Consider the following 16,817-nt stretch of genomic DNA (forward strand, 5'->3'; position numbering starts at 1 on the left):
CTAGGACAACATTTCTAGATCTCTCTGATATCTTCTCCTGACATCACCCAGGGTTGCCAATGGTAACTACTCAACAGCTCAGAGAACCCTGAGTCTTTGTCTCCATTTTTAATTTATACATTCCTGTTGCCTCTATGCAGAACAGGCCTGACACTCCCTGTAGTCCGGGACGAGTCCGCAGGGCCAGTGACGCTTCTTTGTGAGTGGTGGGGCAGAAGAGTCTGGCGTGTCCTGTCTGTGGGCCCCCTCAGAGGATCAGGGCTCTTCCTCAGTATGACGCTGGGGGACGACTCCTTGGTTCTAGGGAGAGGCTGTTCTGCTGGGACCCACGAGAAGCCGGGCCAATGTCTCTTCCCATGATGACAGGTGGGAGTGGGCTGGAGTCATTTATTGCTTTTAATCAGAGTTGTCTGACATGGCAGTGGGGGGAAGGAGGCGGGGGAGCTCAGAACGGCCCGTGAAAACTGCCAATAAAGATGATTTGTTTCAGTTCTCACAGTGGCTCAGTTCCTCTACTCCTCCTGCTCCAGGGCACCACAAATCTTTCCGGCCCCAGCCAGTCGGAGGGAAGTATCAACCTAGTTCCTCTCTGGGCCTCAGCCTGTGACCCCAGGATGCTAGCTCATCCTAGAGGTGTAGGAAGATGCTGGTGTACTGAGGCGTGGGGAACCCTCCAGCTGGCTGGAAGTGGTGTCATGTGTGCTCAGGTGGTGCAAGCAGGCAGCTGTGCCACTGTAGGGAGGAGGACACTGGGTGGGAGCCAAGGGAGTAGCCATTGCAAGACACGATTTAAATTTTGTTTGCCACCACCGATGGCTGGGATGCTACCTGGGACCTGGCCCTGCTCCAGGCCTTGCCCACGGCCGGCATGAATCTGGAAAGAGGCCAGTGGAGAAATCCTGCAGCTGTCTGTTGCCTGACCTTGGTCTTGGGTCTTACTCCTCTGTTCTCTGGGGGAAGCCTCAAGTCCCCCCAAGAGCTGTGAGTAGGTGACAGCCTGCTTATTCAGGGTGGGTTCCACATCTCTAGTATCTATCCTCTAACATGGTTTTCCACTGGCTGCTTTCTTATCTCAGGCCTTTCCAGAACTTCCAGGATAGCCCGGTCATAACTAGTCGTATCTGTTAATGTGACCACAGAGATTAGTGACCCAGCTGGGCCTGATGGTGCTGGCCTGGAATCTCAGCTACTCAGGGAGGCTGAGGTAAAAGGACAGCAAGTTCACAGCCAGTGCCTGGGCTACCCAGGGAGTTGAAAGCCAGCCTGGGGAAGTAAGTGAGGTTCTGTCTTAAAATAAAGTCTGTGGCGAGAGAAATGGCTCAGTAGTGGTTAAGAGCACTTGCTGCTCTTCCAGAGGATCTGAGTTCAGATCTCAGCACCCATCTCACAACTGCTTGTAACATCGGTTGGGCGCACACACGTGGTACACACTCACATAGACAGATATATTTATCTTTAAAAAGAGGGCTGCAGTTGGAGCTCAGTGGTAGACTGCTTGTCTAGTATGCACAAAGGACCATACTAGACATGTGGGGATCACACACACACACACACACACACACACACACACACACACACACACACTCTTCCCCTCCCCGTCACACTCACTAAATCTGCCCTGGAGGGTCACTTTGTGCAATAGCAGCTCCTTGACAATCACCCGATGGGGGACGGGCTCATTTGTGTTCCCTTTTTCCCTTCCTCTCCTTAGCCACACTATCGGTCAAAAGTGCCCCAGCTGTGGGGACAGCATACAAGGCTGCTGGATCTGGTTAGGGAGAGGCACAGCACCCATGTCTAAGCAGAGATGAATAACTCTGGAGGGCCTACCGTGCCTCCAGGGACACAAGCCAGCCAGAGGTGGGGAACACTCATGGAGGCAGAGGAAGTGCAGAGGCCTGAGGGAGAGCCCCAGGCAAGTCCAACAAGAGTTCCACCGACTGTCCACCTTCTGGGGCGCACTCAGAAGGCACTGGCCCTGGGAACACAAGGGGGAAGGGAGAGTGTTGACCTGGCTTCCAGGTATGTTCAAAAGAAACACTGATGTCTCCGACTGACAGAAACCGAGGAAGGAAGAAAGGGGGCTCCAACCTGCAGAGGTCCCAAGACCACTCCACGAGACTCTCCTGGGGCCAGACTCCTTTGTCCCTGGAACCTCCTGCCTTCCCTGGTGCTAGGGGAGCGGCAGAGATCACCAGCTATCTCCTAGATTGATCGCCCCGTCCCTGGGGAGGCGGCTGCTCCAAAAACTCATTAGGTCTGCTAATAAATCAAGGTGAAGTAAGATGACAGGCCGTGAGGGACAGACAGTGTGGAGGCACAGAAGGCACTGTCGTGCCACCCTGGATGACACTCAGTGCTCACCTCCAGCTGCAGGGCAGGCACAGATGGACATGGAGATGCCGAGTGAACCCCCACATCCAGCGTGTCCCCATCAGAGGTGCAGGGGTCTGCCCTTGAGCAGAGCCTGCAGCTCCCGGGTGGCAGTGCCAGGTGTCCCTGTGTCTCCTCCATCCAGGCTAACCTCTGAGAAGTCTACAATGCACTCGCTTTCCACACCGGAAGTCACACTCTGAGGGTGTGTGGAGAAGCATCATCGAGGTGCTGGGGAGGACTTGGGAGGCTGGTGAGGGCTTGGCATAAGGTCACATGGGGACAGTGGACCTGGGCCGATCATTTGTATAATGAGGGGCAGGAGACTTTTCTTATTTATAGAAACAACTGTGCCGGTTTTGTATAAACTGAGACTTGGCCTTTATCACTCACTCACTAACAGACTCGCTGAGGGTCTGCTGACCGATGGCTCTATTCTGGTCACTTGGGGGTGGGGTGGGGGGAGTGCACAGGGCAGGCACAGGCCTTGTCCTCGTGGAGTCCAGAGGGAACCAACAGGTAGAAGGTATCAAAGGCAATGACAGCAGAAGAAACTGGATGGTGGTCACCTTAGGAGGACAGCATCCCCGTGGGGAGAATGGTCCAAGCTCAAAGGTGGAAGTCCTTTGTAGAGGAGAGGGGGGTGCAGTGCCAGAGGGGCAAATAAAGACCGTCCTAGCTGCTCTGTGACACCTGCTTTTGGTGTGGGAGGGCCTCGTTATAAAGCAGTGATGAGGAGACAGCTGCCCTTCCAGTTTCCAGGCTTCCGGTCTCTGACTCTGCCTGAAGGCACGAGCTGCTTACAGGCAGACTTCTGACAGCTGATCTAAGTTCGACAAGCTGGCCTTGCCGTATTGATTAACCTTGAGGTGCAGCTTGCTCCCTCAGCATCTAACTCCCTGGAGGGAGGGGCCAGGTGCAGAAAGCAAGCCGTCATCCGAGGAGGAGCCGAGGCCAAACAGGTGCTGCTCAGGCGCCTTGACCGGCCAGCTCGAGACAGCATGCTTCCCTGTGTCTTCCCTGTGTCGGCATGCTTCCCTGTGTCGGGAAGTTAGGGCAAAACCAAACCCGGCACAGAGCCGCCCAACAGCATCTGGGTGGCTTTCTTCCCTCCTTTCTTTTGTCAAGAGCCTGGTAAATCCCTGTGGGAGCTGTCTGACCAATGCTGTCTGTCTGTCTGACCTCAGAACATCTTCTTGGCAGAGAGAAAGGGCAAGCCACTCCCTCCTGGATATGTGCCAAGGACAGAGGGACGCTGATTCCTGAGAGCCTCGAAATAAACAAACACCATCCCTCCCGAATCCACGCTTTGCCAGCAGGGCAGGGAAGGTGACCAGGGACCTACTAGTCAGGTGAAGTCATGGGAGGAGGTACAGACTTGTTGGGGCCAGATGTGGGGTAGGCAGGAGTCTGACATTAGGGCAGAGTTGTCAGAGGCCATTCTTCACGCACTGGGAACATAGCCTGGGGCAGCCATCTAACAGCCAGCTTGCATTGGAGGTGTGGGGAGGGGAGGCCCTCCCCCCTTCCCAGTTCTCTGCACAGCAAGTGACCTGGCTGACATCCTCGGTCGCTGAGTCCCCCACGGGGGTTGTGAGGGGAGCTTCCTGCTTTCCTCTGTGTGAAGCATAGGAAGACCTTGCCTTCCTTGCAGGATCCTGGCATCTTGTGGGGCTGGCATGAACTGGGACACCTGCCTTGGTGCCATGGATACAGGGGCACATGGACCACGGATCTCCCACCCTGTTCCCTGGGGTCACCATGACTGTGAAAGTGGGGCATGGAGCCCCTCTTGGTGGCTTTTTTATTTCCCTCTTCCTTGAGACTAGCTCTGAAATGGCATGGGGGGGGGACTTCTGAGCGTGCTGAATGATGTCCATGTGTCTCCTAGAAGGTGCCAGCAAAACCACAGGGCTTAGGCCAGCAAGTTACCTCAGTGGGCAAAGGAGCTTGTGGCCAAGTCTGACGGCCTGAGCTCAGTCCCTGGGGCTCATGGGGTGGGGAGAACTGATTCCTGCAAGTTGTTCTCTGACCGCTATGTACATGCCTCGGCATACACACATGCATGCAACCACACAAACTGTACAGCCCAGGATGGTCTCTAGCTTGTATGTGGCTGAGGATGGCCTTGAACTCCTTACTCCCCTGCCTCCACTTCAAGCGTTGAGATTACATGTGTGTTCCACTATGTTCAACACTATTCATTTTCTCGCACTGATTACAGCTAAACGATACACAGATATGTCTATAAGCATGCATTTGGCTTTTGGAAACAGCCCTGGCTGTCCTGGAACTCTCTGTGTAGACCAGACCTAACCTAGGTCACACGGAGATCCACCCGCCTCTGCTTCCTGAGTGCTAGGATTAAAGGCCTGTGCCGTCACACCTGGCCCGGTCCAGTATATTCTTAAAGATTTATTTTTATTCACAAGTGTTCATATATACGACGTGGGTGGCTGGGGAGGCTGGAGAAGGTTGCTAGGTCCTCAGGAGCCGGAGTTACGGGCAGGTCCGAGCTGCTTAGTGTAGATGGATGCTAGGAACTGAGCTCAGGTCCTCTGGAAGGGCAGAGAGTGCTCTTTACCCGTTAGCCACCTCTCAACTCCAAACTCAAGGATAGTCCTATGGGGCCACGAAGCATCTGTCAGTTCTCCTGATTTGCATGGGGAAATCAGCTGGGAGAGCAGCAGCCTGGCTTGTGCAAGGCCCAAGTACAGTCAATCCCTAGTGTCTTGAATGAAGAAAAGGTGAACGGCTGAAGGCTAAGTCCCCTCGGGCCATGACAGCCAGGCTGTCCTGAGAGAAGGTGCTGGTCTGGCCTAGGGGGCTGGAATATAGCATGGGACCTCAGCCACCAGGCTGTACCCATCCCTGCCACCAGCCTGTCCTAGAGCAGGACCTAAAAGGACAGGAAATATAGCTGTGGTGGAGGAGGAGGACACACGTCCATTAAGGCCAGACTACATGCTACAGTCCTGCCTTAGTCTCTGAGTGCTTAAGAGGCACACAGATACTTGAAACCACGGCTCTCAAGGGTCAAGGATGACTCCAGCAAATACTGTCCCAGTAATGTCAAGGCCCTGGGCCTTTTCCACAGGAGGCCATTTTCCTTCATGCTTCCCGAAGGGCCTCCCCCGCTCTCCCCTTCAACCCTTCTGGTCCTAGATACCCACTCTGGGACAAGCTCAGCCTGTGCCATTTCCTAAGTGGTGTTCATGGCTCTGGCTTCAGCTTAGCACATACAAGGAGGCAGCCATCCATCGAGGTGGCCATCCGTCACTGTGGCTGTCAGGAGGACAGGGCTGTCTTCTCCAAGCAGAGAATCAACACGTCAGAACTAATGATAATGAATGACCCAGTGAGCATGCATCAGTGACCGGCTGGTTTTCCGGCAGGGAGCTGGGTCTGGTGGAGGGGGGGGCTTGGCTACAGCTTTGCCCTTCACCACCACACTGTGTCCCCAGGACACAGGGGCCGTGGGTCCTGCCTGCAGCTGAGCCATGGGGGAGTGGGCGGGAGACTGGACAGGACGACCGTGAGCTCGGGCTGAGAGGCGAGAAGTGTCCCAGCCCTAAAACAGCTGCAGGTGATTGGCGTTTGTCCTTTAACACGGCTGGCAGAGGGGGAGCCGCATGCAGACACAGGGAAGGAGCCTGGAGGGTGGGGGTGGGGCGCCAGTGCTGCCCTGAGAAGCTGCTGTATCTTACAGTCTAAACTTTCAGGTTACGCTGGGCTCAGTCCAAGGGCCTCTTTACCTGTTAATCCTGAGCAGCTTGCTGTACGGCCTTTATGAATAGGAAAGCTAGAAGCCTGGCTGGCTGGCTGGCTGGCTGGCTGGCTGGGCCGGCAGACAAACCCAGCCTGACTACTTAGAACCCGAGTAAAGGTGGAAGGAGAGAAAGGACCTCAACAGGCCACCGTGGCTACCCTTCCCTTTCACACACACACAATAAGATTGGATGGATTAGTGCTGAGCAGAAGGAAGCAGCCGGCACAGTGGCTGGCACGGGTGGGGACCAGCAGAGACGTCTCTGAGAGAGCTGTCTCTTTATCTTCCCACAGCCTTACTTTTCCATGCTGGGGTGTGGCTCCCCAAACCAGCACACAGGGTACCTTTCTCCTTGTGAAGGAGGAGACTGGGTGGTTCTAACTTCCCTGCTGGTCCAGGAACTATAGGAGCTTGTCCTGGATACCCAGTGCTGGTACCAACTAATTTGAGGGGCTCTGGAGGTCAGGGGAGTGGGATGGGGGACCCAGGGGCTGTCAGATCATACCTGCTCTCCAAAGGTCCTTGGTGTCTCTTTTTACCCCGTTTAGAGTAGTTAAAGCTATACGTGTGTGTGTGTGTGTGTGTGTGTGTGTGTATGTGTGTGTGGTGTGTATGTGTCTGTGTGTGTGTGTGTGTTCTCTCTTCACAGATTCTTTGATGCATGAGTTGGTCTAGTCTTCCTCGTAGTCACTCATCTACCTGAGCAGGGGCCAGAGGTCTCCTGTGTGTTCTCTGGGGGACTAACTTTGGAGTTCTGGGTGAGACTTTTCCAGAGACTACATGGCCTGCCTCTGTTGACCTTGCCCATAACAACTCACTCTGGATACCCTTTCTACTGAAAGGAAGGAATTCAAGCTGGCTCCTTCTGGTGCTGGGCAGGTCTCCATGCCACGCAGAAGATGTGCCCCACCCACTTTTGGGTCTAACTCTACCCATGGCTGCAAGCTTCTCCTGGAGGTAGAAGATGCAGGGCAAGCGGGCACTCAGCCTCCAGAGCGGCCAAGCTACTGGTATGAAAGCGGGAGTTCTGGCCTTGTCATCCTTCCATCCCCCTCCCCCAGCTCGGCACACACAGGTGGCGCCTGGGAGACAGTCTCCATTTTTCATTCCTGAGTCATCAGGGCAGCTTGGTTAGTGACCATGAGGACAGGATGGCAGAGTCAGGAGCCTGGCTGTGAGCCAGCTAATCTCCTTCCTGGAGATTGAAACATAAAACTTCAGGCCCAGTTGCCCTCCTCACTGAAGGCTGCTTAGCCTTTCCTCCAGAGTGGCCAGCTAGTGCAGAGGGACTGAGGAAGAGGAGGAGAGGTGACAGACGCCAGGGCCTGGGGGTTTTGAGGCCTCTGGCTTGAAGGAGAATTTGTTCTGGGGCTGTAGGGCTCCTGTGGTGGTGGCTATAAGGGACAACCCTGTGCAGAGACAATGCTTATGACTACAGGTGCCTTCCCTCACCTTGGAATGCCCAGGTAGCTTCCTACCCACCTCGTGGGTGGATCGGCAGTTCTGGTCTGGTGGGCAGAGATACACGCAGATCAGAGCTGTGGACAAGTACAGCTGCTGAGAGGCGAGGCTGGAAAGGGACTGGCCATCTTCTCTTGGAGCCCAGCGCAGTGCTGTGGTCGGCCTTGACTGATGCTGGCTGACAGTGCAATCGTCAGCCTATGGCTGGCTCTTCTCTAGGGAAGGTTAATAACATGTTTGCTTCATCCCAGTGGCCTGTCCACAGAAGCCCCAAGCCCCTCTCTCCACACTGAACTCTGTGTGTACGATGAGATAAATCAGCGTATAGAATGAAGACCACCACGATCTCATCTGGTCCCCTCTACTTGTGGAGGGGCCGCAGAGAATCCTGAAGAGTGGCCACTGGGCAGGACAGTGTTAGCAACAGAGGCTGCTGCACGCAGATATATGGGGACACAGCCTTTTCTGGACTCCTGGTTTACAGCAGTTGAGGAACCGTACAGGGACTCAACATGGCGACAGATGGCCCAGGCTTACAAGACCCCTGACTGCTGGCTGCCACAGATCACAGCAGCCCTCGTGAGGGCACTCGCCACTTGGACAACTACAGGCCTGGGGACGGTGGAAACTACAGCCCTCCTGTTCCCGGGTGAAGGCCTCTTCTTGGGGACCTGTGGCCTTGTTTGCTGTTGCTGCTTAGTTGCCTGCTGGCTTAGAGAACAAATCTGGGCCACTTGTAGGGGGTGGGGTGGGAGAGCAGGGCTGAGCAACTTCCCCAGGCAGGACAGCCCTAGCTCCTCTACGGACGGACGCCTGGCGAGGATGGTGTCTGACCCACTTTGAAGGGAGCGTGGAGCTGGAGAGCAGGAGGTGTCAGCTCTGAATACACAAACAGAGGGGAGGAGGCCCTAGGGTTCATGACAGCCCAGAGGAGGGCGGCGGTGCCCCACAGCAGCCTTTATTAGAAAGAATCGAGTTTTTAATAACACCAGTGGGGTGCCCTGAGCTGAGCCAGCTGTTGGTGATCCCAAGTGGGAGGCATCTGTGCGCAAGCTGGGGGTGGGTGGGTGGATAATGGGATTGAAGTAATAATGCCGTTGTGGCCCCTTCTAGCCTGAGAGCTCCCATGGGGCAGCCAGCTGGATAGGAAGGAGCCACCAACAGGTCTAAGTCATGTTGCTCAGGGCTCAGGACTGAAGGCCTGGATGCTAGACCTTTGGGAATGAAGGATGGTGCTCTGGCTGACTCATGTGCCCCGGGGCCACCTGATGCTCCCCAAGGCCCAACGACAAGAATGAGCCTGCTCATCTCTCCCGGGTGGGGGTGGAGTACAGGCTGGGGGTGCGGGGACCACAGCAGGGTGTGTGGCGAGGGGGTAGGAGAGATGGCTTCAATGATCCTGGCATTGCAGTTTGCTTTTGAACATGGCTGAGGTTCATTCTGGGACAGCTGACTGTGCCAGCAATGAGGGTGATGCCCCTGTCTCAGTGCTGAGCACCTTCTACTCAGTCTTATGGTGTCTTCCTTGCCACAGTACAGAAGAGGGTTGCAGAGGACCGAAGACAGGTCAGTGCACAGTGGGAGAGGGCGACACTGGGCCATTTTAGGGAGCAAGGTCAGTCTGCGATGGCTGCCTGGGAGAGCCAACTGGAAGACCTGGTCTGGAGGATAAGCTTCCTTCCTGGAGACAGCAGAGACCCCTCCTTGTCCTTGTGATCTTAGAGGCATTTATTACCCAAGTACCCTCAGGGCTGAAGGGATGGCTCAGCAGCTAAGGGCGCTTACTGCTCTTTGCAGAGGACCCAGGATTGAGTCCTAGCACCCACATGGCCTCTAACAACTGTAACTGCAGTTCCAGAGGATCTGATGGCTTTTTCATACTCTCTGGAAGCAGGCATTCACACGGTGCACATACGTACACAAAACATTCACATGCATTAAGAAGGAAAAATCAAAGCTCCCCAAATCGGCCGGTGTGGCATGAGAAATGGATCCACGCTGGTGCTTGTCACCGATATTCTGACATTTCCCTGGACAACTGGCTATTTGTAAAGGCCATCCAAGCCTTCAAATCCCGTGGCGGAAACACAAGGAGACTTAGGCTACTATCGGAGTGAGGGGAGGGCAGAGGAAAAGCCCCCAGAGAAATCCGCCTGAGGCTCCTGGGCACAACTCTAAGGGACCCCAGATCGACCCCGGCTTCATCTCAACAGATGGCAGAACAAATTCTTAATTAAGCACAAGAACCTTCCGGCTCAGCACATTAATTCACGATTTTCCGGTCCCTTTGGTGCCCATTCTTTCTCCTGTCTTCTGGAACCCGGCCGGGCCAGCTTACTGCCTCCCCGAGCTCCCTGCTCAGCTCTTGAAAAGGAACAGCCCTCATTTGGGGAGAGGGGAGAGAGAGGGTGGGTGTTGGCAAAGTGTGGGAGGGAGGGAGGGAAGGAGGGAGGGGAGGAGGGTCTTGTGGGGCCACACGGAACCACTGCTGCTTCTCACAGGCAGAGTGGCAGCTTGGCAGAGGCTCCTGCGGGACTTCTGAGATCACTGCCTGAAGGGAGTCCTAGGAAAACTCCCCAGGAGAGGAGCTTGGCTCAGGGGAGAGATTCCCTTACTATGTCCAGGGGGGCTTGGTTTGGGAGGCTGAGGTCCCTGCCTGTTTAGTGTGGCTTTGGGGACTTCTGGGGGGATTCTGTGGCCTGGTTCTCCTCCTCAGAGCAAGACCCGGGGTTAGGTGGAGGAGAACGCTGGCTTCTCCCTGAGAAGCCAGGCCGCCCTGGCACTTCCTCTGCCCCAGCTGGGAGCTTCCCAGGGCCCACTGTGGTTTAGCTCACTTAACAGCAATTTCCCATTTCCTGGGCGGCTCTGTCACTGGGAGGCCCGGCCTTTTAAGTTCAAAGGTCTGACTGAGTCTCTCATGGAGAAAAATGACTGCCTTGTGCTCTGTCACCCACAGCAGTGTGCCGGGGAGACTCCTGACATTTGATTATCGCCCATTTCCAAGGGAGAAGAGAGGCAAAGGCAGTGAAGACAGCAGTGTCCCTAGCAAGCGACAAGTGCACACGTGTGTGCAAGGATCCTCCCTAGTTGCTCTCTGCCCCCGTGGCCGTCACAGACCCTTAGGACCACTGCCCCCTGCCTGCAGCACACGGGAGCTGCCAGGAGGCCCCGGGAGACCCTGGAACTTTTCTGCCCTGTAGGATGTGGGGTTGGGGTGACAGTTCCCACGGAGGAACAGTGGCTTTGAGTCAGGGACTTGCTTATCTACCTGGTGCTGGCTTTGAGCCTTCTTTCCCTTTCTTTTATTTCTTTTTTTAATTTTGATTATTTTTGGATATAGGGTTTCTCTGTGTAGCCCTGCCTGTCCTAGAACTTACTCTGTAGACCAGGCTGGCCTTGAACTGAGAGAGGGATCTAGCTGCCTGCCTTTGCCTCCCAAGTGTTGGGCTTAAAGGTGTTGTGTCACCACTGCCCACCCTTACTTTAAGGTTTAGTCTTGAAATTTTAGTTGTAAACCTTAGCCTTTAATGGCTAAGCAACTTTCTCCAGCCTTGCTTTATTATTTCAAATTGTGTGTGCGTGTCTGTCTGTCTGTCTGTCTGTCTGCATGTGAGTATGTGCACCTACATGCAGGTGCCAGTGGGGCAGAGGCATCAGATTCTCCCCCACCCTGGGTGCTGTGCACCGTGTACTTGGGCCTGTTCCTGTGAATGTTGGTGGCAAGTGTGATACCAAAGGTCCCTTCACCTGCTGCCCAGACTCTGAGTTTCTGGAGATCCTGTCTCTAGCCCCCAGCTTCCCATAAGAACTGGGATCCCAGACCTCTGTGTTGCTGTGTCCAGCGTTTATGTGGGCTGGGGGAAGCCACCAGAGGCTCTCAGGCTCCCATGGAGAGTGCTTTTTACCTACTGAGCCATCTCCCTAACACAGCCAGTGCCTGTCCGGATCCAGGGGACAGTGGAACTGGACAGAGGGAAGCAAAGGCTGTTGATGGTAGGATCGGGGCCTGGCAGCAACAGGAGCTCTGCTGCGATCCCCACCTAGTTGTAGTACTTACGAGAGAACATTTATTTACTCCCAGTCTCTTCCCTCCCTTACACGCTCTCCTTCCTCTACCTCCTCTCTCTCTTTGTAGCTCCTTTTTCTATGTAGTTGAGACTGACCTTGAACTCCTGACCCTCCAGCCACCTCCTCCTAAGTGTGAGGTTTATAAATTTGTGCCACTACGCTGGGCCTAAGCTTCCCTCTTTAGATGGAGACTTTGTTAAAAAATATAGAAGTTAAGCTGTCACTATCAGGCCGGTTGTCTCCTTATGAACTCCATCAATCTGGCCAAAGCATGTGCTACTGGCCTCAACTCCCTCCTGCCCGTCTCTCAGTGTCATCCCAGCATGGCAAGACATGAGCAGGGGCTCAGCTTCAGGCCAGAGCTTAGAGAATCCTTGGACAGGCAAGGACTAGCAGGACAGGCCAGACTTGCAGACCCAGCCGGCTGCAGGGAGTAAAAGGAACTGGGCAAGAGAGATAGGTAGGTGAGAGAAGGGAATATTCCTCTCCAAACCCTGCCCCAAAAACATCACCACCCTGGCTGGAGTGCTCACAAGAGACAAGATATAAGAGAGGGGAACAGACTGTGTTCTGACCCCTGTCAACCCTAACTTCTAGGCACCAAGCCCTCTAGGGCTCCTGGATTAGAGAGGTGTTGGGGGCTGCCCCATGCCCATGCTGCTGTAGCTGAAGCAAGCCAGGCTATTTGAGAGGATGGCTCGCCCTCCCACTGTGGAAGCCAGGGCGCCCTTGGTTTCTCTACTAGGGGAAGCAGGGGCTAGGAGAAGCCTGACATTGTCAGTGTGAATGCCCTTAGCAGGCATGATGTGGAATCAGCAGCAGCTTGCAGCCCTGGTCCTGATGGGGGTTAAGGAGGATGGCTAGGAGGAAGGAGCCCAACTCAAACGGCTCTGGAAACTGTGCTAGGGGTTGGGGTGGAGGCTCCTAGACCCATCCCATGTGGCCAAGGCTGTCCTTGAATTGATTTAGTTTGTAGCTAAGTGAGACCTTGAACTTCAGTTTCTCCTCCTGCTATCTCCTGAGTGCTGGAATACACGTACCTGCTACTTTATCTGTCTTTATTTGGCGCTGGGGACCAAACCCAGGCTTCTCGAATACTAGACAGGCATTGAGCTGCGGTATGTCCCCACCCCCCACCCCGTTTTAGCTTTTATACTGAGAAAGTCAGACGCACAACAGGGCCAGAGGAGAGGTAACAGCAGCCCCACAGCTGATCACCCTCGATCCAGCAGCAGCCGGATGGAGCTGGCTGGCTGGCAGGCACCGCAGAAGTGAACACATCCCTGCTGGTAACCAGTTTAAGGGGGAAGATCCCCAACATCTACCCGAGGCCAAGAGTGCTGTCACTCGGGGTGTCAGCCAGCTGGAAGCCACTACAGATGGCAGCACATCTTTTCACACTCTGGTGGTCTATAAGTCAAAGGCTCAGAGCAACTGGGCCGCAGACCACTGGGTTTTACGGCTGTGCCAGACACCACATCCTAGGTGTTCCTGTCCCCTCCTGGGGGGGCACAGCCCGACCTAGCATGCTCATGTGAGGGAGGCTGGACCAGAATTAGCAGTTCAGGTCCTAGCTCAGTTCTGTCCATTCAATGTGACCTGGAAAAAGTCACTCATGTTTTTTTGGTACTAAATTTCCCCAGCAGTAAAAGGCAACAGAGCGCCTGCTCCTCCTTGCCCTCTGGAAAGGTGAGAGGACCAGGCAGGCTGAGGGAGCCGAGCCGCTGCTGCGTCCCAGCTGGGAGTTTGCCTGGCTTCTCTGCAGAGGTGGAGGGAGGGGCCGGGGAGAAGGGTAGACCTGGGCGATTTCTCAGACTCACCGATCCATCTCATCAGGGAGGTCAGGATCTGCAGGTACTTGGTCTTCTGGACATCAAAGAAGGTGAACGGACCAAGGAGGACGGTGAAGATGGCCTGGGGGCGAGAGGAACGTGAGATGGTACACAGAGGTGGACACGCAGAGCGGGCTGTGAGGGGACCATGGCCTGTGCACAGAGCTGAGGCCCAGTAGTAACACAGGTGAACGCTTGGGTTGGGCACCCTGACAGCACCTCCCCAGGCCGTCAGCATCACTGAAGATGAATACAGGGGCTGGGCAGGACGAGGGAGGCAGAGCTTCCTGCTCAGATGTCACTGCTTTGTCTACGCAAGGCCCAGGCTTCCTTCTGGGACCCAATCCATTCCGCTGACTTCAGTAGGTACTGCTGAGAGAGCGGCAGGCCCAGCACTGTGCTGTGAGGAGTGTGGGTCAGGAATGAACCGGCAGTGAGGAGTACCAGTTAGGTCCTCACCATCATGGGGACAGAAGGAGTGGGGGACATGAGGGCTCTGATAGGCAGGGGCAGCTGAGAGGAGAAGGATGCCATCTTTCCATAAAGGTTGGAAGGCAGAGGACAAGAGCTAGGGCTGCTGGGGCCACGTAGGCAAAATGGCCCGATTGAGAGCAAGGGCTTCACCAGGGAGTGGGGTTGGGAAGCAGCCTCGCTGTTTGAGGGCTCACCCTGGATTCAGTTCCCAGAACTGCATAAACCACATGTGATGGCACCTGCCACCCAGGCTATCCCAGGCCTGCCACCCAGGCTATCCCAGGCCTTCCACCCAGGCTATCCCAGGCCTGCCACCCAGGCTATCCCAGGCCTGCCACCCAGGCTATCTCAGGCCTGCCACCCAGGCTATCCCAGGCCTGCCACCCAGGCTATCCCAGGCCTGCCACCCAGGCTATCCCAGGCCTGCCACCCAGGCTATCCCAGGCCTGCCACCCAGGCTATCCCAGGCCTGCCACCCAGGCTATCCCAGGCCTGCCACCCAGGCTATCCCAGGCCTGCCACCCAGGCTATCCCAGGCCTGTTGCTCCCGTGCTTTGAGCATCATCCTCATCCACACAGAGGTCAGGGGTGGGATGTGAACTGCCTGGAGACCTGGGTGCCTGTGGTACTGGCCCCTTAGTTTCCTTTTCTTTGGAGAACAAGGGAAAATGCTTAATTAAAAACAGCAACAACAACAATGACAAAAACCAAACAAACCCTGCTTTAGACTGCTGGCCTTACAAAAAAAGCTGTATCACCGCTGGAGATACAGCGGTGTCTTGGGGGTGGGTGGGTGAAGGGCTGTGCTCTCCATGCCAAACTGGCTGCTCTGGAAGCAGAGGGATTAAAAGCTGCTCGCTGGAGTTCAGATGGTACCATTTCCAATCTGCCACTCGGAAGCAGGCAAACATCAGCCCTTATTAACGTTCACGCTGCCATTTCATCACGCGGATGCTAATGACACTCACCAGAGATGCAGCATACGGAGGGGTGGCGAGGAGCCGGCGGAACGGGGAGAGCGGCCCACTGTAGGGAGCTGGGCTCTGGCCCTATGTATGAGCAGTGTGACTCCATCACGGGCTGCCAAGTGGGGGGTTGGGGGGAGGCGGACCAGACAGTTCCTGTGACAGGCAGGAGGGAGCTCCTGGGGGAGGGGAGGGGGAGCCTACTCCACCCTCTCCGCAAGGAGGGCAGGAAGTGGGGGGGAGGCTGTGACCTCTTATCCAAGTCCATTATCTCTGTGAGAATGAATGACAAGATTCCAGAGCCGCCTAGGAAAGGCTCTAATTAGCTGGGGTGGGTGAAGGCACCCTGGCAGTCACTAGGGCTGGGAGATTTCTGAGGAGAAGGTCTTTCAGCTGGGGGCCTCCAGACCAGCCCTTCTTCTCTTCAGGAAAAGGGGGATAGAGAAGCATTTGTTTAGGCCTGGGGGACAGTGGAATCAGGGGAAGGGACTCCCTGAAGGCAAAGGGAGGTGTCTGTGCAGCTCAGGCGGGAGAGCTGGACTACAGTAAGAAATGGGTGCACCAGCCACCACCCCTGGTCGAGCCTGTCCACCGTCAGTAAGTCCTTTAGGAAAATTACCACTTCAGGGAAACTTTCCATTGATGACTTTCTCTTTTGAAGCAGAGAAGGGGCTGACAGGGAGATGCATAAACACAAAAAACGCGTCCAAATGACTTTGGTCTGTGGAACTGGGCTCTTGGTAATGCCTGGGGGTCTGGAAATTCAGTTCCGACTGGTGGTGTCTCCAGCTGCAAACATGGTGCCCAGCTGCGGAAGCCAGAAATCTTGGGGTGGCTCATGTGGAAGGCTGGATGTCAGATAGAGCACGAAGCCTTGTGTTTAGAATGTTCTATCTAACATAATAACATAATTTATACTGTTCGCATAAAAACAGTATGAAGGAGTGGGACTGTTCTGGAGGGCAGGGTCACTCTCCAGGGACCCTCGCACAGAGCCCTCATCTACCTCCTTTATTCTCAGCGCACACTCGAGGACACGAGATACCCTATGGGGGGACTCCTAGGTGAGAGGGTCCCTGGGGCCAACTGAGTGACAGAGTGAGGATGAGGGCCCACTTACTCAGGGTTCCATATTTAGTCCAGACACCGGGTCTGTCCTGTAGGACAGAGCACCAACCGGGACACTAACAGCTGGGCAGTGGCTGTTCTCCTTCCATAATCGGGAACACAGACCACCCTCACAGTTGAGGAAGTTCAGGGCCCAGCACACGGAGACACCAAACAGCAGCCGCCCCTGCCCAGAGGGAGCCCAGATCAAACAGGAGCCCTGGAGCTGGGCTAATTAACGAACAGGTGTCCTTTGCAAATTAGCTCAGGCCAGAAGCAAGCAGCTGCAGGAGTGGGCCAGCCAGTGACAGGACAGGAAGGGGGAAGAGAGAGGTCTGCTGGGGTCTAGCAGGGCCGAGTCTACCACGGAGTGATCACCAGCCAGATGACGTGCGTTCTCTTTTCCTTTTACAGAAAAGACAGAGAGAAAGCCAAGAGACAGCCTATCCTCTTGGGTCTTCCAGTCTAGCCCATATGACATTATAAATTAGCTGCCTCCTGAGCAAATCTTCCAACCCCCAAATGCCATTGATCAGTTCCAACTCAGTCTCTGTTCAAGGACTCTTGTCACCCCCTCGTTAGAGAAAGCCGGGGACACTGATCACGGCAGCCAAGTGTGTTTCTTCTTAAAAAAAAGAAGAAGAAAAAGGACCAGCAAATGCTTTGATTTCTAATGAAATCTTCAAGCTGGTTTCTGGGAATAAAGTCTGAGACAGACTGGGAGGGGGCAAACGGGGCCGCTCGCTCGCATCTCTTTCTGGGTCAGTG

The 16,817-nt window shown here is 55.1% G+C and overlaps 1 protein-coding gene across 1 annotated transcript in view; it reads right to left on the bottom strand.

Annotated features, from left to right (window-relative positions):
* The window catches only part of Tmem104 (transmembrane protein 104), a 56,567-nt gene that overhangs the window by 2,490 nt on the left and 37,260 nt on the right, over window positions 1-16,817 (bottom strand). The window contains exon 9 of the mRNA XM_032913351.1: window positions 13,492-13,585. Within this exon, the coding sequence (XP_032769242.1) occupies window positions 13,492-13,585 (94 nt within the window). The remainder of the gene's footprint in view (window positions 1-13,491; window positions 13,586-16,817) is intronic.

The sequence above is a fragment of the Rattus rattus genome, chromosome 9 (genome assembly GCF_011064425.1).
Source record: "Rattus rattus isolate New Zealand chromosome 9, Rrattus_CSIRO_v1, whole genome shotgun sequence".
Classification (NCBI taxonomy): Eukaryota; Metazoa; Chordata; class Mammalia; order Rodentia; family Muridae; genus Rattus; species Rattus rattus.